Source organism: Oryzias latipes, chromosome 2 (genome assembly GCF_002234675.1).
Source record: "Oryzias latipes chromosome 2, ASM223467v1".
Lineage (NCBI taxonomy): Eukaryota > Metazoa > Chordata > Actinopteri > Beloniformes > Adrianichthyidae > Oryzias > Oryzias latipes.
The window spans coordinates 17,943,731-17,969,524 of NC_019860.2; the positions used below are offsets into that span (position 1 = coordinate 17,943,731).

At 40.0% G+C, this 25,794-nt stretch overlaps 1 protein-coding gene across 1 annotated transcript in view; it reads right to left on the bottom strand.

The window, feature by feature from the left end:
• The window catches only part of mgat5 (mannosyl (alpha-1,6-)-glycoprotein beta-1,6-N-acetyl-glucosaminyltransferase), an 83,986-nt gene that overhangs the window by 6,600 nt on the left and 51,592 nt on the right, over positions 1–25,794 (bottom strand). The window contains exons 9-11 of the mRNA XM_004066574.4: positions 24,798–24,932; positions 19,373–19,506; positions 14,471–14,604 (exon numbers count right to left, since the gene is read on the bottom strand). Coding sequence (XP_004066622.1) covers positions 14,471–14,604; positions 19,373–19,506; positions 24,798–24,932 — 403 coding nt within the window. The remainder of the gene's footprint in view (positions 1–14,470; positions 14,605–19,372; positions 19,507–24,797; positions 24,933–25,794) is intronic.

Here is a 25,794-nt window from a genome sequence, read left to right on the forward strand (position 1 = left end):
GAATGTTACTGTTTCTAAAGCTTTTTTCTTCACTGGATTTTATCTACAGCTTTGATCCCATTTACTACATGTGTTGGTAGAAAACATAAATGTCTGTGTTTGCATGAAAAATAAACAAAAACGGTCAAACGTACAGCGTTTTGTTATGGATCACTCAAGAAATGGGAACTTAGAGTCAAATATACGATAATCTACAGTATATCTTCTGAACTAAACGCTGGGTCTAACAGGTTCTCTTTACTTTAGACGCCGGACTCCTTTAAGAATTTAAAACCCTTATGTGACATTTAGCTCCAACAACAGTGTCCAGAAAGCAGGAAATCTTATTTAATTATTAAAAGTGATTACTGTTACTCAGTTTTTTTTTACAGAACAGTAGGAAATACATTTGTTTATTTAATCTGTTCTGATTTTCCTACAACGCCGACATTTGCATTCAGGCCTGGAATTTTCTTGCAGTTCTTTTGCATTTTTCTCTGCCTCGTTTTTTTTTTTTTTAAATTAGGTTCTTAAGCTTGATAGATATTTCCATAATTCTGCACTGAACAGCTTTTAACAAAACAAACATCTCATTCTGGTTACTTGTAGTGCTTTCAAGCGACAGGCAGCCTTTTTTTTCTTTTCTTTGGAATTTGTGTGACAACGAAGCAATTTCAAGCCTCTTGTTGTCATGGCAACAAATATCCAATTAAAACTCGAAAAGTTGGAATTTTTATTTCCTTTCAAGCTGATTCTTTTTTCTTTGTGGCTATTTCCCACAAAAATTAACAACAACAAAAAAAACCAGAATTTCTTTGTATCTTTATTAAAAAGTAGGTTATGGAATGACACGGTTTTGCGCCCCCTTTGAATTGGCGCCCCGGACAGCCGCCCATACTGCCCGTGCCAGCAGGTTAAACCAGGAGGAGCTTTGACCAATCAGGGACTAGGATTTGGTAGTGCTATTTGAAATCCCAATTTTTTGAAAATTGAACATAGAGGAGAAATGAATATTTGAGGTTTTTGCCCGGCTGGAATTCTATGGCACCAAGTCTTTCATCTATTGGAATAGAGCTTTCAAAGAAAAAGCCTGGAGCAGAGATTTACACTGCTTTGAAATTTCTCACCAAGCCTCTTCCAACTGTGAGTGCATGTGTTGGTAACAGGCAGCATCAGTCCAGTGTAAACGCCATTTGCCGAAAGCGCGTTCAAGCGGACCGTTAAACTCCTTCCTGAAATCACAGTTTCGGTCTATGAAGCTGAAACTCATGGTTTTTGTCGGTTCGGATGGATTTCAAGTGCGTTCCTGTGAGCTCAGAAAAGACCAAAATCCAGATCACAGATCCTTTAATCCTTACAGAAAAGAAAACACAACCAGAACCTGCAGCCTTGCGAGACACGAACAGTTTGGGGGGAGTTTAGCTGGACTCTCAGAAGCTGCAGAACTGCTTTCAGCGACTCTCAGCTCCCTTTGGGGCTTGAATTTCAGGTAGCCGCTCGACTGCGTCCCTGGAGGCCTGGCTATCAGATGCCTCCATCCAGGCAGCTGTAACTAAAGCAGCGCCGTGTGTGTGGCTGTGTGTTCAGCGATGCTCTGATTAGACGCTGCAATCGCAGCCTGTAAATCTTATCATTCAGGAGAGCTAAGGTGTGATTGTGCGTGCTTCCCTGAGCACGTGCTTGCTTCTAGAAACAAACGCCTTCAAACTGAAGAGTCCCTGTAACTTGAGAAAAGACATAAAATACTTTTTTTCACCTTTTTCTCTTAAGTCTGTTTGACCCATCGCTCTCCTTATTTATCTCATTTATTTTAAATTTACCTGCAGCCTTTTGTCTTTAAATTGTGCAACTTTCTTCTCACAACCCGCTAAAGTGAAGCGGCAGTTCCGGCACCAACAGCACGTCATGTGACAACTGGAACGCAAACCCGAACGGCGCCATTTAAGAGCTAAGCAACGTCAATGTGCGATTACTGATTTTAATCGACATTTTTAAGGACGACGATCAGAATCGAGACGAAGTTGACACCTAGCAGCTTCTTCAAATAGTAAAGAGGAGGGTTCTTGTAGGATTTTTCTGACGATGGGGAACATATATATAAAAAATGAAACTTAAAAATCTAAATCGTTGTGAATCAGAAGAAAAAATCCTGCCGCTCTGCAGAAACTATGTCCTAGAAAACAACAGGAGAATCCTAATTTTTAGCAACATAATTGTAGACATGCAGAATTTTAGAACGTTTGGTGGAAAAATGAAAGGTTACTGGTTTTTACAGTGTCGGGCATCGATGCACATTTGCAAATGTCAACATTTTTATTTAGACTTTTGTGTTTCCTGTTTGATTTCTTTATTATTCAAGCACCTGTGTGGTTCAGTGTCAGCTCTTGGCCTCTTTTTTTTTTTTGGTCTCACTTCCTGCTTCAGTAGAACATTCTGCTGCTTCTCGTTCTTTGAGACGTTTCATAAATTGCATCACCCAGTTTTCACTCCTTTTGTCAGCTCGTCTCCTTCATAACGGCTTCGCGCCCGTTAAAACTCCGATCCCTTTGACGCTATTTTGTTCAGATGAATAAATGACACCTTTTTGGCAGAAAGCCAATCCAAACTGAAGCAACGTTTCCCTCTGACGAAATGATTTAAGCGCATTTCATATCCAAACTGTTCAGTCATTTGTCTGCAGACGTCTGAGGAGCAGCAGTGCTTCCTTTTCTGTGCCTGCTGCTAGGCATTGATGAAGAAATTCAGTGGTAATTAGATTTAAACATGCCTTGGCTGTGGGGAGGGGAAATCTACAGGAAGTCATTGAGTGTGTACTTTCTGTGAAATGGGAACACAGAGGGGGACGGCTGCGACCCTTCGGGTCCGCGCAGAGCTTGGCGCTCCGCTGCCAGATGCTTTTTGAACAGCACGGCTGCTGGATTCGCCCACGGAAACAAAGACGTCTGTGTTTGCAGAGGAAAACCCGGAAACCGGAGCGCAGGAGAACAACATCCCGGCTCGGATTTCCTGGGATTCTTAGAAGGCTCGCAGCTCGTTCTGCGGAGCGCTCGCGCTAGAACAAAGACGAAGCAGATCGATGGAGGCGGCCTGGTACAGGAGCTCCTGCCGGGGGAGTTATAAAACTCCTGCTGGAGCTGGCGAGGATGGCTGAAGCGGGAGGAGGAAGAGGAGAGGTTTATGACCTTGTAAATCAGAGAGAATTTGTAAACTCTGGCTCAGAGAGGAAGCAGAGGAGGCGACGGCGGCGGCCTCTCCGTCAGCGGGGGAGAGGAGTGGGCGCCGAGAGCGAGAACACATTTTAAATAACAAATCCCCCTCAAACAATATTACAACTAGAGCTGCACGATAAAAGGGAAACTCGCAATTTGGGATATTAGTGATCAATATTGCGACACATGAACAAATAGCTAAACAACCAAAAACATCATTTCCATTTCACTGCAACACTTTAGAGTCAATATAACTGGAATTATTTACACTCCAAATGACCCTCGTCTACACAGGAGGCGGTTTCAAACATAAAAGGGCTCCATCTGATTGGTCAATGATATAAAGGGATTTATTTTGTTCGTTAAATACTTTAAGCTGCCATAAGGTTGTTTTTAGCACATTTAACCCTTGTGCTATCCTAGGCACTTTAACATTGGGGTCATCTAGACCCACTAGACAGTGCTCTGAACCTTTTTTTCTTCAATGATTTGTGATCTTCACTGGTGTCCATGGATTACATGAAATCTTTCCACCTTTGTCATGGTAGGGAGAACACGTCAATGTAAGGGGGGGGGGTCATCTAAGATAGCACAAGGGGTTGAAGTAACCATTTATTGCAATTTTCACAGACTTATGCCATAGACTTATTGCACAGCTTGATATTGGGATACGATTTATTGTGCCGGCCTCATTACAAATAATTTCTGGCAAATGAAAAAAAATGCAATGATCCACTTTTTCCTCAATTTTCACTAAACATCTAGAGATTTTGTGAAAAGGAGAATTTAATGTAAAAATTCCACAAAATAGTAAAAAAAAAAAAAAGTAAAAAACATTTTTTTACTTTTTTTCGTTCAAATGGTTTTTTACAACATATTTTTCAAAAGTTTAGAGAGTTTTAACATTTTTTTCTTTGACAAAACTCTGAAGTAATTATATTTTATTACAATTTTAGGTACAGATAATGTAGCATAATTATTTTTTTTGTAAATGTTGTAAAAAGGAGAATTTAATTTAAAAAATTCTACAAAATAGTAAAAAAAAATAAACATTTCTTTTTTATACATTTTTTACTTATTTTTCGTTCAAATGGTTCCATTTTTACAAAATATTTTTCAAAAGTTTAGAGAATTTCTACATTTTTTTCTTTTATAAAACTCAGGAGAAATTATATTTTAGTACAATTTTAGGTACAAGTAAAGTAGCATGAATATTTTCTTTAGAGTGTGAACTAACTCACATTTTCCTTCCAATGTGATGTACATTTAAATTCATTTTAAAGGCCTGATTGCTTACATCTTTTTTTATTCTTTTCTATCTAAACTTTTTTTTTTTGATTTAATGTAACCAGAAACATTTTTTTTTAAACTTAAGACTAAAGATGGAATTTGATTTGGGAAAACCTTTAAAGTAAAGTAGATATATAATTTTTTTTTTCATCACAGATTTGCTCCAGTGATTTGAAAAAATGTCTCCGCCTTGGCCTTTTTTTGTTTGTTTGTCACACTTATGCAAAATTAATTGTAAATACTAAACAAAATCACAAGTTTTCTAAGAGATATCACTTCAACGGGACGTCCCAAAAAAGACATTTTCATAAAAAAGAAGTTTACTTCAAGAGTCCTGATGAGCTCAGTGTTTTTTTTCATCCACAAACAGAAAATTAATTATTTCAAAATAGCAATTTGTGTTTAATTGTGTTTGTCTAACATTTACGTTTGTTTAACCCAGGGGTCGGGAACCTTTTTGGCCAAGAGAGCCATAAACGCCACATATTCTGAAATGTAATTTCGAAAGAGCCATACAATAATGTAGTGTCCCTTTCCCACACTGAGGCACGGAGACTTAACCTCTTTTAAAGTTCTTTATTCTGGTTACTGCAGACCGCAACAAACGCCGTTCAATTCATTCAGCAACTCCTGAATCTCTCCCGCCGAGACGAGAGAGCTTCTCCCAACTTTATATTCCCCCCCCTCCCACTCCAGCCCTCCCATTTTCCTTATTCGGCCCATAGCTGAACCCCATTGGTCCAAACTACCTAACAACAGGCTCAGCGACAGAACTGGGGGCCAATCAGATCTCTGCTTGATCGACGCGTTCCATGAACTCCAGAACTTTTAAGGCGGCCCAACACCCATCCAACTCAGTCCGCGACAATTTGTTTAAAACTAAATATACAAGTGAATGTGTGCATTTGATTTAATTTCAACATTTTTAAAGTACAATAAGTCTGAGGATTCTTTTTAATAACATTGTTATTCTGTTGCTACTAAATGATGAGTATTTCTCGTGGTATTTTTGCTGATATGTCTAGTCTGGTTGATACGTGGTGAGTTTCTGCTTCATGCAGGCGTTGAGACTTTAAACGTGATCGTAGGTCTGAATGTTCTGTAGATGTGAGACAGACTGATCACATGCAGACGTGGAGCCAAACACACACTCACACGCTGCAGTGAGTGACGGGCAGCGGGTTTTACGTTTTTACAATCCCTGCGCGATTCACCTGCTGCCTGTCCCCACAACACCTCAGCCCCACCCCCCTGCTTTCTCCCTCACACATCCCGTCCCCGCATCTGCGCGCTCTTTCTCAGAGACGGGAGCGCGCAGTTTTAGGCACGTCAATTCACAGGTTTCCAGCTGGTACAAACTCTGTGAAATAATAGATAATAGTAACTGATAGCGCTGGCGCTGATTTCTCTCTCCAAGCACCGCTACTACTCCGCGCCTCTGGCATCGCATTGCGCCCGAGAAGGACTGGTCTAATGAAAAAAAAAAAAAAAAGTATAATTAAAGATTTGTCTGCGAGCCACATGTGACCATCAAAAGAGCCATATATGGCTCGCGAGCCATAGGTTCCCGACCCCTGGTTTAACCCATTGATGCAAACCACTTAAAATGACCTAAATGTAGCACCAACGTAAAAAGCAAAAACATCCACGAAAATGGAAATATATGCAAGAGGTTAAAGGTGCAACAAAAGTGCAAATGAATAAGATATCCAGGCGGGGCAAAAGCATTGCAGCTTTAAAAAAAAAAAGTCCCCAAAAACAAACTTAAAGTTCTTTTTCTTTAGCTAAATATTGACTTTTAAAGATAAGATCAAACGAGCAGCGCCTCTGCAGATCTTCACAGCAGCTCAAAGGCCGCTGCTAGCGGTTATCATCTGAAACCACGCGATGCAGAAGCAGAAACTCCGATAAGTGGGTTAAACTTTAATCAGGAGGAGACTAATGATAACATTAGAGCTCCGTTTCTGCTAAGCGGAGAGTTGAGTTTCATAAAAACCAGCCTTTTTCCTCCGTTGACAAACCAAATGAGAGGCTCTCAGAGGTTCCTACTCGACTCCTGCAGCCTTCAGGGCAGATCCGTTTGTGGAGAGGAGGCACGGTGACTGCCCGGTAAAAGTCCCGGTTGTCGCTCGGCAGCTGTCTGGGAAGCCCTCAGAGGACTGCGGGGGGGGGGGGGGGGGGGGTAAATCTGCCTCCAGAGGTGCTTGGAGTGAAGTCAGGAAACGTTGTTCCACTCCAGCGCCCTGCCAGGCCCACTCAGACGGAACCGACTGAAATCTATTGAGTTTGAGGTTCTGCCAGAGCGACTTTCTGACAGATCGAGCAAAAAAATATAGATATATATATGAAAGAGGTGGGTTTTTCTGTGCTTTTCAAATTTCTCCGACTCACCTATTCTTCAGGTGCGCCTTTAATAAAAATGGAGAAATAATTCGGGTCCTGCTGTTCGCCTGCAGGTATTGGGCTCGTGTCAGAGCCGGGGAGGGGAGGGGAGGGGGCTGCATTCCTGCTGTCCTGCAGTGATGGAAACACCTGTATCCATCACATGCTTCACTGAGCGCAATTATAGACTTCCACATGGAGGCGAACGGTGCAGGGGAGCATCTCAACACCATTTCCATACATCTAAACTCCTGCTCGGTGGTGCGTGCAGCACAGTCTATATTATTTACACGCTGTTTTTCTGAGTGTGCACGTTAGCATCTGCATGAGTCGTTAGCATCACGCCGTCCTCATGAATATGGATTCATCAGCCTCCGTTTCTATGGTGTCTGATGGTTAAAAGCGCACGGCGTTTCCTCGTATTTATTTTTTTGCTCAGTAAAACCGGGACTCCCTTTGACTGATAACACACCTGGGTTAATTTATCACTTCGATTAAGTCGCCGCTGACGTTTAAATTGTTTTCGGTGGTTGATTTTCAACCTCATTATCATCTAAATGTTCAAAGTGCAGATTTATCTTATGGCCCTTTAAGTCAGTCGAGGCCTTTCTGGTTGAAAAGTAACGCTACAGGATGACTGAGCCCCCTCAAAGGAGACCCATCAGGGTTTCCATGTTTTTAAATCAAGAAATTGTACGTTAATATTTACAGTAAAGTTAGTCTAAAGGTCAAAAGTCATGTTTCAAAATGTGACTTTACCAGAAAAATATTCAAATTTGATAAACCAAGTATTGACAAGAGCCTGGCACAGCAGCCAATAGGCTGTTGGTTTTCACTTAGTGAAATTCATAAGTGTGTGTAAAGGATTGTAATCCTAACTAATAAGGATACAAACGTTAAGCTTGCTCTGGTCGACTAACAGTACAGCAGGTCTTTGCCCGCACCTGTCAGTCCCTTTAACTCCGGTGCAGTCGTTTGGAAGGCGTGTGTTCTGTCACCCTGGCCTAACTCTAAGACGTTGTGGTGGTGACAGTCAGCGGAAGCGTCGTGGTTCTGCAATGCACTTGAAGCTCACTTGCACAGATCCAGCCTTTACAACACCCAGCCAGAGTGATGGAGTTCCCCTAACCCAGAACAATCTTCTAAAAGTAAAACCTAGACCTCTGTAATTTGCAAACTCAAAACAGCAAATTATTTATTTGAAAAAAAGGATGAATTTGTGTTAACCCTCTACAGTATCAAAAGAATTATTACTCTCCACTTTGGATGTTCAAAATTAAACAGATTTAGATATAAAACACCAGGTGAAATATTTGACAGTCCGATAACAAGAAACTGAGCAGAGATAAGAAATAACAAAAAATAGATCCAATCTAAAATGGAAAATAAAAAACATGACCAGATAGAAATGAATAACCCAAAACAGTAGGTCCTTTGGCTTCCTCTGATCAACTAACTCCAGACGTTGACAACAGTTTTCTTCCAGACTGGGCTCGAAAAAGTCCGTTAAACGGTTGTAACGGTTAGCTCTGGACGGTTCTTTTCAGCGGGGGGAATCAGACTGGTTGCTAATCCCGAATGGTGTTCAGAAAACAGTGGTGCCAGCCTCCTGAACTTCAGCTGCTCCAGGTTATTTTGTTCAAAAAGTAAAAACTGAAACTGCCCATCCGACAAGTTTCTCTCTTTTTTTATTTTATTTATTTATTTTTTAACTTGTCCTGTCCAACAGCTGGGCAGGCAGATGAGAGCTGAGGGCCTCTTGTGTTGGACATATTTTACTTTAACAACAGGGGTTATTAATCTTCAGACAAACCAAAGGTATGTCTGAATAAACCCCTTTTGTAATTGAGGCCAAACTTTATTAATTTCAATCATGTCTGAAAATCTTTGGTGTTGGACCGGACGGAAAAGGAAAGAAGGGAAGAAGAGAGAGGGATGTTAGAGAGAGAGGGGGGGGGTGATAGTGGGAGGGGGGGGATAAGACCATGAAGCAGCATAGAGCAGACAGGTTTACTGGTTGTTTATCATTACGGTAAGGTTCAATTGTAGTACAAAAAGGGCGGGGCCTGTCCACACACACACTGAAATGTTATCAACACACCTGCTAGCTGCAAAAATGTCCACATGTCAACATGCACACAAAACAGATAGTGTTCACACATGCACACTTATGCCTTAAAACCAACTAGTGTGAAATATTTCATTCAAACTATTAGTGCAAAGTTTCTCTCTTTTTTTGTTTTTCTCTTTTCTGTTTTCAACGTCTCCTTCCGCCTTGGTCCCGCGTCTGACGTCATTTCCGGCCCGCTCGTCACTGTCTGTCACCGTTACATATGTCCTCAGTGGTTGGTTTGTTCACATACCGCAAGTAATATCATCATTGCAATATTGATCACTAATATCGCATATTGCGATTTTTTTCTCACATCGTGCAGCCCTAATGGCGACTGAATCCGCTTCATTTCGCTGGAGCCGGAGGTAGGTGGGCGACGGCACACCCGGCTCCATCCATCTCTAGATACAAAGCTGCTGGGAATTATGTCAAACAATTGAAGAGTTACAGTAGTTCAAATAAAGCTAAAGGTCCAGTGCTAAAGATTTATACAGCTGTTACTATTACCATTCCTGCCAACCAGTTTTCTGTAAATATGCTTGCAAAGTTCACCAGTTGGGAATAGTTTCATCTGCACTTTCTTTTCAAACAAACCCAATGTCTAAAGTACTGAAGTGATTCCTGTCAGGGAAGTATCTGTGGACACAGACAACCGTGGACCACTTCTCTTTACAGTAAGCCAAACGTACATTAGTGTAAAGGTAAACCAGATTAGCATTAGATTAGCCTAACACAATACCACTGTATTGTAGAAACATCTGGCTGAGAGGCAGCTCTGAAATCACCATTAAAACCACAAAATCAGATCAGTCTGAATAAAAAGTTTAATGTTCGACTCCTCTCAACTGAATCGTTAATAAAAAAAAATGAAGCAGCGTTCATGAGCCTGCTGGGGCAGCAGAGTTGGTGCTCCGCACGAGCCGGCCTTTTATGAGTGTGTGGTTTGTCTCAAGCGCTCTGATCCGATGCCAGACTCTCGCAGCGTTCCCTGTCTGGCCTTCCGCCTCATTCTCACCTTCATCTGTGCTGCTTCTTGGCTTCAAAACCTTTTCCCCCCTCAGAAACAGACATTCTGGGTAAAAGCCGCCATCACTCACTCCTGAGGACATTTAATGCGAATGTAGTAAAACAATCGGAGCAGCTCAATGAAAAATGAAATTGCTTTGTGTTATTTTGTCATGAAGCTTCTGCCATCAATCACTGATGGTTTGGTCATTGAGTGCTGACGTTCTGCGATCCTCACGCACAGAACCGGCAGACCACTAAGACGGCTGCTCGTTTCTATTGTGTGATTTTTCTTTTTTTCCAACATGATAAGGGAGAGAAAATACGGCGGGTCGTATTCTGCTGCCTCTCTCTCTCTGCATCCCTGCTCTTGCACATTGGGTTGTCATGGCAGCGGTTCTCTTGGAGGTGGTCTGGACATTTGCATTCAAATCCCCCGTGGCAAACCCCGCCCCTCCGATTGGTTTCCTGGACGTTTAACCCTGCAGGTCTGAGTAGCGAGAAGTGATTCCTGTACTGATAAAGCAGATGTGGGCTGCAGAAGTTACCACAGATTCAAGAAGGGGTTCAGAGTCCTGCATGACACCAGACTCCAACAATCAGATGAGCTTTGAAGAACACCACCCCCAAAACCCCCCATGATCAAATATTTGACATTTAAATTCAGTTATTTACAAGAATCAAATAATCATAAAGTTTTGGGGGTTTCCTATTTTTAAATATTGTTTTCCAAAATAAATGATATATTTCTTTATTAAATTTATTTTTTACATTTTTATATATCATTATAAGTCTAAAATATACTTGGTTTGACATTTTTATGTAGTTTACATTTTTAATATATCTCTTCCAAGTGTGAAATATATTTTATTTAAATTTCAATCTTTTTTTGTTTAGTAATTTTTCAAGTTTCAAACACATTTTTGCACTTTACAATTTTTGTCTTTTTTTATATTTCAAGTTTAAAATATGTCTGTTTTTTATTTTCAGATAATTCTTTTAATTCTCAATGTTCCTTTTCAAGTTTAATTTTTTCAAATGTGATTATGTTCATTTTTGTTCACATTTAAAATATGTTTTTTATATTTTTATTAGTATATTTCTTTTGAGTATGAATGTTTTTTTTAAAACATTTTTTAATTTTTAATATTTCTTTTAAGTTAAAAAATAGTTTTTTATTTTTCATTATATTTTTTAAATTGTAAGTTCAAAATTTGTACTTTTTATTTAAAAAAAAGTTATATTATTTTTATTTTAGTTGCTCTCTTTTTAAAATTTACAATTTCCTTTTTTGTTTACTTTAAGTTGATCCTGATTTAACACCGTAGATTTTAGCGTTTTATATTATAACTATGGAAAGTCCTTCCTCTCCTGGCATCTGATGAATATGATGATATTTCTCTGAGGGGTGGATGAGGGTTCGGGCTGTTCCAAGCACCTGTGGGATGGAGGCGAGCGCTCCACATCTGCATGCAGACCATGCAGGTGAAACATCCTCCGACAGGCTGCAGTCGCTCTGCTCCTGACCGTGTTTTTCTTCCTCTCACCGCCCAGATGTTTCTCTTCTACGGTAAAACTTTCCGAACGCTCAGACCACAAACAAATGTCGTATCGATCTCAGGGGACGATGGTTTGAATCGGAAATGCCTGGCGGGCAGGATATGCAACAGCTTCTGCATCCTGTTTTAGGCTGACAGGGATCTGTGAGCTCACAGGCAACCAAACGTCGTTTCAAAGCAAAACCTCGGAGGAAAAGCTCGGCTTCAAAACTCCGGGAGGAACCTGAGTGATCCAGTCAACCGGTTATCAGTCGGCCTTAAAATGGCCTTTCAATTAAAAGCAAAAAGGTAATGAATACGATTAGGATCCTGATTAGCTGCTAATGCACCGTGCTGTGAGCCGATGGTCTCGTCGTCTGTCTCATTTACAGCTTTACTGAAATCCACAGAACTTGAAGAAGGCAGCAGAAGAACAATCTTCTGGTTTAGAAAAGCAGCAAAAATCTGAGAGTTTTAGCGTCACAACTCATTGTAGACGCCTGGGTATAAATGCGGGTGAATAAAAACTGTTTCCAACTGCATATTTCAAATAAGGAGGACAGAAAAACCTGAAAAGCTAAAATAAAGGAGATTATCATTATTACGATTAAACTGTCTTTCTTTACATTTCCAGGAAAAACTTCAAGCAGGCCTAGTTTTAGAGCTTAACATGGGAAACGAGGTGAAAAGAGGTCAAACCCAAAGGTGTCGTGATCAGAGGCCAAAACTACTGCCATTAGAGCCAATGAGGTCCACTTTAATACTGTAAAAAGGCAGACATACTCAGTGCCAAAGTTGTATTTTTAAAATCAATTATCCTAGGGAATGCCACCAAATAAACAAACGACTACATCTCCATTTATTTTATGGATTTGTTCCAACCATTTCCTCCCAGCTGTTTCTGCCAGAACACATTTTCTGCTGATCAGAGCTCGTCTGAACACCATCAAGTATATATTCTCCTCAGGTTAGTGTCTTTTTTTTCTTGTAACAAGACTTTTAAAATAAATAAAAATGTAAAGTGCTGCCATTTATCTGTAAAAAAAAAGGAGAAAAATGTATTTGATTTGAAGGTAATATGGAAAAAGAAAATATATGTTTAAAATTTAGTCGTGATCATTTCTACTCCTAATGATTAAAAACATATTTTAATTGAAGTAAGTGTATTTATCTAATGGATTGCATGGAAGTATTTTCTCTAAAGTGAGCACGTATTGAATCATGAAGAGTGAAAAATGGTTCAACGTCGCCTGGACGGCTCATTAAAATTCATCATTTCATCTTCTCCGGACCAGAGAGGATCTTACTGATGCAAGACACTCAATGTTTGCTGATTGTTTTTATTTATTGTTTTTATTTATTTTATTTTTATTTATTTAAGATATTAAATCAGAATAGTCCGATCCGTGACAAAACTGTCACGGACCGGACTTACACATGTAGTCGGATAATTATTACAACAATACGACGATGAAGGAGGAACCCTGAGCTTTTACACCTGTACATCGCACAGGTCTGATCATCCTCACCCCTTCCCTCACTCATGGTGCCATAAAGCAGTACTGTCTATTAAATGTAGATTTCTATTTTTTGGGAGTGGAAGGCTCCTCTTCTGTCTCCTGGCTGGGAGTTTTCCCCTTGGCAAATAAATGTTCCAAAGACGTTTGTTTTTTACTCTTTTGGGGACCGCTGCACTAAACGATCGAATCCAGGCAAATCAGACATTTTCAGCGTAAACCACAGTTTGGGGTATAGAACTTGCCATAACACAGACACTGTGACCAAATGTTGGTCCTACTTACCAGTTTTTGTATGAAATGAGTGAAAAAGAGTTGAAAAAGCAAAAAAGCGAGACTTTAAGTTTGTTTTGTTGATGCGTTCTCCATCACTACGGTTAAAACAGAACTACGACTGTTGTTAAAATCGTCATTTCGGCAGGAAATAGGTTTGTAGGCTTTCATTGTGTCGCTTCTCCTACCGTCTCTAAAACATTAAACCTGGTCAACTAAAACTCTGTCATAGCAACACTGTGCTGAGCTCACACTGACAATAACTAAACAGCTGGAAAACATTTGAATAAAATGTAAATGCGGGAGTTTTGTGATAATAAACTGAAACAAGATAGAAATAGACACGTTTCTGCAGAGCGAGATCATCAGAGCTCCAGCTTTTATCCGAGCCCTCACGTAAGACGGCAGTTTGACACGGGGACAACCGTCTGCTGCGTCAAACACGCCCAGAAACGGTTGGATCCCGCCGCCAGGTCAGAATCACACATCAGCCAGGCAATGCTCGGACATCCGAGTCATTTTTATCCGGAAAGCATTAATCCTTTAGTCTCTGTGCTGCAGTGTGAGCATGAATGTGAATATATTAAGACTCCACGGAGTTGCACAAGAGCTACATTTAAGATTCCTGAACATATATTTAAAAAGTTGGGAGCTCTGCAGAGGCACAAATCTTCTCTAGAGTCTCAAAGGGTCAGAAGGGATGTTTGCACATGTTTAAAGATTCATTCCGATGAAGGTTTTGGTGTTTTTCTGAGGATGGAGGAAATATATATATATATGAAGAAAATGAAGTTTTTTTTTTTTTTTTATCCAAATCGGTGTGAATCAGGAGCAGATGAAGAAAAGCCATTTGGAAAAGATCAAACCAGGAGGAAAATGGGGCGGGGCACCAACAGTTCCACCCACGACTCAGAGGTAAATTTCTAAAACTCCTGTCGTTCTGCAGAAACCATGTCCTAAAAAACATTATTTTTTTAATTTAAGCTAAAAAAAGCAAAAACACAGTTAAACAACAGCTAGGAACACTTTCACAATAGATCTAAAGATGACCTGAGTGGGACTTTAGAAAGAGCGCTTGTTTTCTATACATTTCTAAAAGACTCCAGTTTGACTTCCAGAGCCACAAAACGAAAAATGAAAAAAAAAAAAAAAGGACTACAGTACCTTCCAGAAGTTGTCAACCTTCCCGTAGACGAGGGATTGGTTTTGCCGCTTGATGTCGTCGATGTGTCTGATGTCGCTGGCGTTTAGGTGCTGCTCCACCACAAAACCGATGAAGCTGTTGTCTGGTGTGTGAGCTGCAAGACCAGCAAAAACAACTGAGATGAGAATTTTCTTTAAAAAATACTTTAAAAATACTTAAGTATTACTAAAGTACACTTAAGTAATACTGAACTCTTTATTTTTTAACATGAGTTATGTTTAAAGCATTTTCCACTTAGTATGTTGAGTTACTTTGTGTGTGTTTGTTGCAGAAGTTAGCTTGAACAAGTTTGAAAGCAAACAGAAAAAAAAACAAAAATCAAGATTATTTCATGTAAATCAATAATTTTCTCCCCTAAAAGTTTAAGTTACGCAACTTTGTTTTAAATAAGCTATTTTATTGTTTTTCTCCCTTAACATTTTGTAATCACATTTTTGAACCATGACACTATATTTGCTTTATAATGGAAAAAGTTACTTTATCTAAATAAAAAAAAAAAAAATCAATAACAAAAAGTCATGTTTGATAATTAGTTCTATTATTTTTTTCTGATTTAAAAAAAAAGTTAGTTTTACTAAATAAATGATCCTTTTGTCCTATAAAACAAGTTACATTAGATTTTCGGTGTTTTTTTAACACAATTAGTATTTTTTTTTTAAACTTTATGATAATTACATTTCCTTTAAAGCATAAATCATTTTCATTAATTTCACGTTTCATTAATTAATTAAAAAACATTATTTTTTTATTTTAAAAGCACAAATTAAATGATATCAAAATAAAGAAATTGTTACACAATGTTCTCTTTTTTAAACTTTAGTTACATTTTGTAACTTAAAGTTAATAGTAATTGTCTAACATATGTCTACTTTGTTTCTGTTCAGCAAAACGAACAACTTTTAATAAAAACTAAAGAGGAACCAAACAGGAGCCTCGAGGAAATAATCTAACAGTTTTTGACTACAATAAGTGGATTAGTTTGTTTGTATTTGGAATTCATAATTTAAAATGAATCTTAAAAGTGGTTCAAAAGTAATCCATTACTTTTCGAGAGTATTCGCTAACACTTCACAGCAGCTCATGTATTTTCAGTCGAAAAGTCTGCTTTGACTCTCACAAATACATTTTTTTACTGCGAATAAAACAGAAAACTCAAGCGGACGAAGAGTGCAACATGTCGTCGCTTCTATTCCTGCGTATCCGGGGGGATCTCCGGTTACTACGGAAACCACAGGACGAGCGTGTCAAGTGTGGAGACTGAAGCTGGCAGCGCTTCACCTCTCTGCCATCTGTCTTGTAAAACCGAAGCGCAGACGGGGCAGATCTGTTCACAAGTGAACGGCTAGATTCTGTCGTTCGACAGGCGGAGCTGCCGTCAGATCTCCATCTGCAGCGGGGAGGTGGAGCGGTCGGAGTCTGTGGTCAGAGCTCGGCTTTAACCAGAGCTTTGTTGCTTCTGGGGTCACTCAGAGGAGGTGAAATGTGGCTCTGTGTGGCAACGAAAGGGACTTAGCTTAATGATTGTTCAGCAGATATCCAGACGTTTATGTATTTTGTATTGCCTAAATATTTCAGCCTCGACAGATGTGTGCTAGCATATACGTTGAACAGAAAAGGGGGTTTGATGGAACGTGTCCAATAAAATCTGTCGCTCCATGTCGTCACACGCCGCTCTGCTGCAAAGTTAAGACAGCTTTTATTAAAAGCAGCTCCTCACTTCCAGGAAACCAGAATCTCTGGAAACATGTCAGGTTTTCTCCTCTTTTTAGTGAATGGTTGGAGATATTTTTCCAAATACTTTTACTGTTTTAATAAAAGCAGCTCCACTTTCCACTGTGTGTTTCTGTGTAAAGGAATGTGAAAGTGTCAGAGAAAATTCACCTTATTTCCACGCAAAACACTTTTTTTTTTGGAAAGAAACGGGGAAGGAGATCAGTTTGATTTTAGTGGACCTAAAAAACAACTCGTGTTGCCTAATCAGTGAGGGAAAAACATCCCAGTTATGGGCAGGACACACCTGAAACAATCTCAGAAGATAACATAGCTCTGCCGTGACTCGCCCACAAAACCCTCCCCGCTGAAAAATGCTTTGCTGATAAAGATGTGATGAACCTGAAATCCTTCAATGGAAATGCCGTTTGTTTTCTTTCTAAGAAACCAAACAAAAGAAAACAATTTTCCTTTTACTTATAAAATGAAGGAAAATAAAAACAAGCCACCAAAGCTCTGAAATGAAGCTTGGGAAACGGACAGATGCTGCAGATGTGACAGAAGTGGGTGCAAACAGAAGCGGCTGTTAATTACTGCTCAGCTTCTCTTGCTGTTTTGGAAGACCTGCCACTCAAAACATCCCTCAGCTTCATCGCTGTTAGCGAGCAGACGGAAACAGTTTGGTCCAAAGAAGATGAACATCTGTCTCACAAGGAATTTCTTAAGGACATTTTAGATTATTGTTCATTTTTTTAACATCTTAATGACAAAACTATGAAAAAATATGAATAAAAAACTTTCCAGAAAACAAGGTTGTTTTTTTTCCCGGGAGAGAACTTCAAAAGAAAAGTCTCACAGCACAGGTAACTGTGATGGTTTTTCTGGCTGTGGGGGCAGAACCAGACTGACCGGCAGCTCTCCGGGTCAACAAGGCGGGTCTTCAGAAAGCAAACACTCTGCAGTGAAGTTCCACCGCTGCTTATGCTTACTCATCATTAAACATGCGGGAGCATGCGGCCTGAAACGCTGTTTATTCTGTCAATAATTAAAATAAACAATGTTAAACCAAATGTTCTGAGCGTGAGAATGTGATGAACTTTCCCAGCCCAGGTGACCGAACCAGAGCAGCTTCACACCTGGTGGAGGGAAGAAGAAAACAAACGAAAAAAAGGTGTTGCCACGGTGATTAAAGAATGTCAGCGGGTTTATAACCAGAACCGACCCAAAGAGCAGCTTCACAATGCACTTCCTGCTGACAAAACTAAACAATTAAGGGGATTAACATTTCCGGAACACATCTTCTAGTGAAATAATCACCAATTCACTCTCATCTGGACACGTTTCTATTAGAAAAGGATAAATAAACGAAAAAGAGTCTTCACTTGAGGCATGCTTTTTGTTGTAAAGACATGTCCACTTTATGGTTTTTAATGAGACAATTCGATTTTTTGCACAGTTAATTGGGGAAAAAAATTATTTTTATGATCAATTTAATTTTAAATATTTACCAAGCTACTTGATAAAGCTGAATGCATCACTAAACCTCAACCATTGATTATTTATTGTATGCTATTGATTTTATGATTCACGTCATCTTCAATAATCTAAGAAATTCACCCGCAAAATAATTTAAAAATGGAACTTGCTTTAAAAGAAGACATTCATAAGAATTTTATAAGTTTAATACTTGTGTTTGTGTGACTTTGCCTAAAAGAACAAAACATTTGTCATTTATATCTGGAGGACAGTTTTGTAACCATCACCAAAGCCCCAAATACATATTAAATATAAAAGGAAAATTTCAGTTTGTTCATTAAAAACATAATATTTAACTGACATTTTTCATATGCACGATCATTTTTGCATCAAAGGGAATCTGTAGTTATTTTTTGTGTTTTTTATTAAATAAAAAAAACTATTTGACTGGCAGGTTTGGTATTTTAGGACGGAGCGGTTCTGAAGTTCTGAGTTACCTTGATTTCTGATTCAGTGCCGTTCAATTAAATATCTCTTTTTTTTTCATCGTAAAATCTCTCTTTTTGGATTTGGAAAAATATTTTTTCACATATATGTGAAAAATAGGAAAAACATTTGTTAACAAAAATGAAGAAATACTACAAAAAAAACAACAACCTGTATTTAGAATAAAATAAAAGATTTGATGTATTGATATTACATTTTCTAGGTGAAGATGAATTCATTTACAGGTTTTTTTTCCCCCACAGGGGGAAAAGTTTGAGTGCATTCTGTATTCTGGACCAATCTTCAGAGAACTTCAACCTTCAGTCGCTCAAACACACAGAACAAAAAGAGAAGAAAAAAAAGCTCCCTGCAATCTGGACTGAAATAGATGAATGAGGTCAATTTGGCCGCGTCTTGTCTTATTGACCTGAGGCCACACACTTCCAACTCCCACAACAAATGATTTATGGAGCGCAGCCTAATCCTAACAAATGCACCCATACAGTTTCTGAATAAATTACGTTTGTGGCACTTGATTTGACCTCAGCTTCGTCTCCATCTCAGTTGGCTGTGAAAACAGGGTTTTTCCTCTGAAATGGCAGTGGGCTTAACACAACGCCGTCTGGACTGCTCTTCCTCTGACGGGCCGGGTTCAAAGGTTGCTTCGAGCATCCCCGAAGACGGAAAAACACTTGGAGGTGACGCCCCTCTGTGGTTTGGTAGCACCCGGCCGAGCCGCTGTGCACTTGTTCCCCCTGAGATATCATCTAACCCAGCGACTCTCTGCTTGATTTTAGGCGAAGGCCGCCGCGTTTTTCTGAAGGAGGTACCCTCGCCGGCGCACAAAGCTCCTATTCAGCCTCACCTCCCAAACACCAAATGCAGGGATAACATTTCACTTTCTCTTAGACACACTGAAAAGGTCACTACCCCAGGGGGCTGGCTCTCTTTCCCCCTTAAAAACAAACAAAACTAACACACTCTTCTTTCTGCGCTTCCATCAGGAATCTTCCCAGCATGTGTCCACACAGCGATGAAGCGGCAGCCACAACAGAGCCTGACCTCCAGCTCACTAATCTGCTTGATGATGTTGCATTAGTGGGACTGAGCTGGATTTTACAGGGATCTTTCCTGCTTTTAAAATCATTTTCAGGTGGGGTGGGGCGAGGTGAATCGTCACACAGACTTACGGAACATGGTGTTAAACTGCTGCGGGTTGAGGTTCCACTTTCCCCACGGCGTCTTGTGACCCTTAGACTGGGCATAGTGGGCGTGGTTAAACTCAGGCTCCGTGCCAAAGGAGTCCAGGACCCGTAGCATGCACCTGCGGGGTCAAGGACAGGGCGTGGTTCAAAAAGATATACATGTTTTTTTTTAGTTAGTTACAAACAACTGTTGACATAAAACATCATTGCTACTTTGAAAAAAAAAAGTGTTAACGGACAGTTTTCAGCAACTCAGAGTGTGTTCAGGTGGCATCGCCCCCAAACTGAGCCTGTCATGGTACTTCATGTTTTCCAAACCTCAATCCCTGAAATTCTCTGAACAACAGTAACTCCTCTATGCAATTTAAACACATTCTGAAGCTCAGCAAAACACCAAAGCCGTAATACTCCACGTCAGAATCAGTCCGTTTACGTTGACTTCACTAATATCAGCGCATTTCAGCGCAAAGCAGCTTTTCTTTGCTTCGAAAATCGTTGGAATTAAGGTCATTGCGTCTTGGAGTTAAGGTAATTCAAGCTAAAGCCATGGTGTCCTGGTCTTTGATATTTAAGACACGCCCCGTGCGTGTAAAAGCAATGCAAATGTAGGTGTTACATATATCAGTATCACTCAGGTCTACTGGTTTGCTTTCACACTGCGCTTATGAGAGAGGAGCACCAGTCATGTACTTAGACTGTACTTCCACTTCTAGGGTTGACTCACACCAGAGTGATGGTTTAAATACTCTGGTTCTTTTTGTTGTTGTTTTTTCAAGTTAACCTAAACTGTGGTGCGAACCTGAATTTCACACCCGAGTATTTTTAGATGTGAGGCTCTTGGTTCAGCTTCACGTTGAATCAAGGTGTGAAAATGACAGGAAATGTTCAAAGAGAAGCAAAGAAAAACTCTTCACAACACAAAACTGAAGAAGAGGCTCTCACACACAAAAAAAGGTGTCCAATTTCTGACACAGTACAGTCCAAGTGGTGTAAGGAGGATTAAAGAAAGATTCTAATTCAAGTCTTCTTCTTGTTCCTTCCTGGTCAGGAAATATTGTCCCCAAACATTGTTGACCCATTTGGGCCGAGTCCACGGGTCAGCCCTAATGTAAGAGCGGCCTTAGAAGAGCAGCTTGATGCGCCCACTATTATGTAGAGAAGTGAGTTTCAGTACATATTCACTGCTTTGGGTTTCCCACCTGCTTGAGCAAAGTCCACAAGACTATCTGTGGGAAAGCAGCATCAGAGGAGCTGTGGCTTAATTCTTTTTTCTATCATGTAAGGTGAAAACCGTTTAACCGTTGAGGTGGTTCGTGCTGAGAAATCAAAGGAAGAGTGAAGCTGCTAGTGGTGCTGTATGCCCCGCTGGTTCTACCTGCCAACCGCCCCCTTTTTTTTGACACATCCCGACTGGCTAAGCGGCTTCTACATATCGGTCGCCCTCCTCTTCTTTTGCCACACTAGTCAGACCTGCACGAGAAAAATTCATCGGAAGCACTTTTATCACCATAGCAACCATTTTATTTTTTTGTAGCCTGGGGCTGACAAACAGGTCTATGTAACTTTTAGAAGAATCAGCAAGAGTAAATCTTTGGATTTCCATGGCAACGGATGTTTTTTCCAAACCACTCCCGACATTCCTAATCTGTGCGTATTGTATGTCGTATTGTTTCATTCAGCTTGATCCAGGGATTGATGTATTACATTTTTACAACACTACAAAAAAAAAAAAAAAATTCAAGCAACAGGGAAATGCAACTTTTGCACACTAATGCCGTTCAACATCTACAAACTTAACATTTTTTGTCCAGAAGTTACTAACGAGAAGTTATGAGGCAACAGCCTGAAATCCCTAGTAGCTTAAATTTACTAGTATTTAAAAGTTTCCATTATTTAGAAGGTAATAAAAGTTTTGGAAAACTCAAAGGGTCAACGAAACTTTGCTTGATTTTCCCATATTTCATAAAAATGTGAAAATTGCCAAATTTCAGACATTGCCACAACATGGCTGTCAAGTTATAGGTTCTGTGGCCATCTAATTATAATTTCAAAACATTCTTTGGATATTGCTGACACGTGTTTTAGCCTCATAACAAATTTCTGCCCTATTCCTATTTCTGACGGTTTCGCCCGCCCGTGATGGCATTGTGGGGTTTTTTTTCTTGGAGGGGCAAAATTTCCTTTTCATTAGGTACTGGGTGCGTGCAAGTCTCCTCAACTTCTTGAGTATGTGACGGGGGCGAAAATTTTGCTTAAACACAGAATAAGAAAGAAGAATTGCAAAAACAGTAGGGTAACTTGCAGCCGAGCACTGCTGCGAGCCAGAATAATAATGAAAAGGGTTTCCATCTATGCACAAAAAGGCGTTCACGTCCAATGACACACGTAGCTTCAATTAGCTTCAAACGCAGTGATTCAATAACAAGAACAAGCCTCCAAAGTCAGATAGTTGGGTGAGCGAGCATCAGGCCCAACTCAAAGGTCATCGTGTGGGATTAATGATCCACAACCAGAAGAGCGACTCGTAAACTGGTCGCTGACCTTTAACTCCCTCCTCTGCATTCTTTAAGCCACTTGCTGCACTGACCGGCCAGACCACTGAATCGCTCATGTTTGGTGAGTGTCTCCGACAACAGAGACAGACCCGTGGGGGGAAATAACAGAAGTCCAGATACAGGCAGCGCGTCAAACACAGATTTCACCAGGATGAAAACTTTGCGCCGACTCATTTCCTGCTGAGAAAAACAACCGTCATCTGCAGAAATCCTCTCGACAGATGGACCTCTGCAGCTGCAGTACGGCTGCTCCAAGGCCTCTGAGCTCTGGGAGTCGTAACGAGCCAACAAGTGCGCCGACACTTGATGCCTTTCTCAATCCGAGAGGGAAAGCCGCCTTTCAAAGTGGGAGCAGCATTTCTCTATAATTGAATCCACCTGAAGTGCTCCCAAATGAGCAATGCACGATGACGCTTATCGAGCATAACAGGCTTCTTTACCTCCACAACCGGCTCCTCTGAGAAAATAAAACATGAGTCATTAACAGATAAACCAGAAATGGTTCACGCTCTACAAACGCATTCACATACATTTAGCTCACTCTGGAAACGGTGTACAATGCTTCATCTCTGCAATTACACCCATAAAGGGGTTTAGTGTTCTACCAAGGTCGAAGTCTTTCTCAGCCTCTTTATCTTTTGGGTTTGTTAAGGTTTTTCGTTGGAAGTTGGCTAATTTTCCCCTAATTTTCAACCCAGCCTTTGAACCTAAAAAGAACTATAACTGATTTGTATTTTTTCTGGGGTGAGGCATTCACCTTCTGGTTTCCAGTTGTTGAACAAGACGTTATTCATTTGTTTGGTGTAAACATGTCACTGATTCGTCTCCGGAGTTGGCTCCCTCTTTTAGGTTTGCCTTCTTGATGGTTTTTGCAGTGAAACTGAAGCTGACATGGGCGAAATGACTTGGAAATCTTATAATTATTAAACTAGTCATAACTTTTTTTGACGCATTAGAAGAAACAAGACGGCTTTTGAGGAAGCAATAAGACTAAAATTGATGAGTGAAGTTTTACCCGAATGGTAAAAAAGGAGAGCTGTGACAGCAACCACCTGAAAATGATTAGGTCTGTCCTTCATGACATCAGGAAGGTCAAACCTAAACTATTAACCACTCAACTCTTCACGCAGACACTTCCTGTTGTGGCTCCATCATTCCATTAATCAAAAATAGCTACTAATCTACAGAGTAAAGACTCTACAGATGATCATAAAGCTGCGGCAAGACTCATCTTTAAACTGACGAAGATAGACGGATGTCGCACCTTTGTTCAGATCATTGACATCATTGTGTGAGAACTAATGTGACGTCACCCACAGAAAATGGCTTACTTTCAACTCAAACCAAATGAAATCAATTTAGTTGCAATTTATTCACGATACAGACGTCGCCGTGTTGGAGACAATGACTGAACAAGAGAACTGGACCAAGCAAGTGTGACATCATCCGTAGAAAAATTGTTTACTTCTGGCTCCAACAAACCAACATCAATTCAGTCGCCTTTTTTTCCCGCTCTACATGTTGGAGCCAAGCGTCGTCAGTAGCGGATGATTGGTCGGAGTCAACGTTTCTACGGAAACCACGCTCATCAATCAGGAGTGAGTTTCTTGGAAGTCTACACCCCTACCACGTCAAAGTGGGTAACACAAAATCTGTCAAACGTTTCAAAAAGTCAATGTGAGACCACATACTTTTATTAAAGATCAAGACTTTAAAATATCACTAAATGACCATATTCAAATAACAGTTTAAAAAAAAATCTAGGCTGGCTTTGTGTTTTGCAAAGCCTTTTGGATGTTAATGCCTATCTTGTTGGGACAACGACCTCATTGTCTCACTCACATATGATTCAACCAAATGTTATTTTTAGAATGTGTTGTCAAGGGCACACCTTTTCCCATAATACAGGAAGGACAAGAACAAGGAAGTTTATACTGTTATCTGAGCCGACAAGTTGGCCGTCATTTTCTTTGACCAAAAATAACAACTTTCTGTTTTTATACCAACGTGTACTAAGCTGAAATCTCAGTAGGAATTCACAGGTTGTGGACCATTTTGACTCTGAATACTAACATAAAATAAGACTGAAGCTCTAGGCAACAAGAGTAATCCAGTATTCCAATGGTATTCCAGTGTCTGGAGGAACATGAATAGCAAAGAACAGTTTTGACATACAGCCAGAAGTCTGTGGTATTATTAACACACCATAACAAACGGGTTTGACTTGAATGTGAATCAGAGGGGGAAAAAAATGCTCAGAACAAAGAATCTAGACTCTGACATGCAAACGATTGGGGTCAGCTTGTAAATACCTCGCCAGGAGCAAAGATTTGAGGTCACAAAAAACAATAAATGTGACTGCCTTAACTGTAAGTGTCTTCACAGAGAGTAATGTAAACGGGAAGTAGGGACCTGATTAGATTAAACTTTGTGAGGGAAGAGAAATGTCTTTGAGTGCTTTCAAAGAGCACAAAAAGCTTGTGGCTTGAAGAAAACAGACATAAATGCTTCATAAAAGCAGAAGAGACCATCTGAAAGAAGGGGCAGCAAATGCTATTGAAGGTGTGTCCTTGCAGACTACCAGAAACTGGTGACGAGCAGGAAGAGCCGCTCAGACTTATTGTTCCTTGCTTTTCCTTTGAGCCAGAGCTGAGGCCAAACTGTTCCAGACAAACTGGATCTGCCTAATCCACGGTCCTCAAAGGGGAAACGTGAGAGCGGACAATGATCCCCCAAGGGTCTTGTGTGAAACTGTGTTACCGTATGAGCGGAGAATAGACTCTTTGTTGCGACAAGCGCCAAGCAAACATCAAACAAGCAACCCCGGGTAACAGCAGGTACAAAAATATACGTACTGGTAGTGGACCCAGGAAGGTCCCAAAGTCTTCTTGAACTGGGTGAGGCCCACAATGTCGATGTAGATTAGCTCCACCACTCTATCCCCTTGAGTGGGGCAGCTGGATTTGTTCCCCATAACTTTACGCATAATCCTGTGGAGAAAACATAAGACTTCTTAAAGGTACATTCATATAAAGACCATCTCAAATCTAGTAGTGATGATAGCTACATTTATGCCACTATGGTAAAATGACCTTTAGGAAACTTAAATCTAACAGAATTCATTTTAAACTCGATACAAAATATGAATAAACTACATAAAACATTATACATTAAGCATATTTTTAAAGAACAGATTCTAAAAAGAGACCGTTGGTTAAATGTCAAGCCAGAAATTTTTTTTTGTATTTGTTTCTAAATAAAGATCTAATCTAACTATGATTTTTAGTGCCAGTATTCTCCATGTAGGAGTTCCACAAGGCTCAATTTAAGGACTTCTCTCAGTCTTTATCTTTTCTCTTTATTCCGTTCTTTAAAGGGATGGCTCTAATATTGATACAGGAAAAATAATTAAAGGTTTTTGTTTCTGAATCTAGATAAGAAGCTCTAGAAAAGTGAGATAAGGCTGTAAGCTTGAGAGGTTTTTATCTACATGGAGTTCCACAAGGCTGAATTTCAGGTCTTCTCTGTCTTCCACTGTCCTCTGCATTCCATTCCTTGAAAGCAAAGCATTTCTATTCCCTGTCAGGTCTGATGATAGCCAGATATTTGTGTTCCTAAAATTGAAACCTTGTATCCTTCTTTATGTCTCAGATACGCCAAGGTCTGAACGTCACAAAGTTGTTAAAGTATTAAAAAACACAACAGCAGTTGTCGTATTTCAAACCCTAATGTGGTTGATTTAAGTTGAGCTACACATGAGAAGACAACAATCCCAAAAGTTTCAGACTGGTTAGTGGCTTAGACATATTTTAACCAATTAGCTAAGGTGTAGATCTTTATTGCACTGCACCA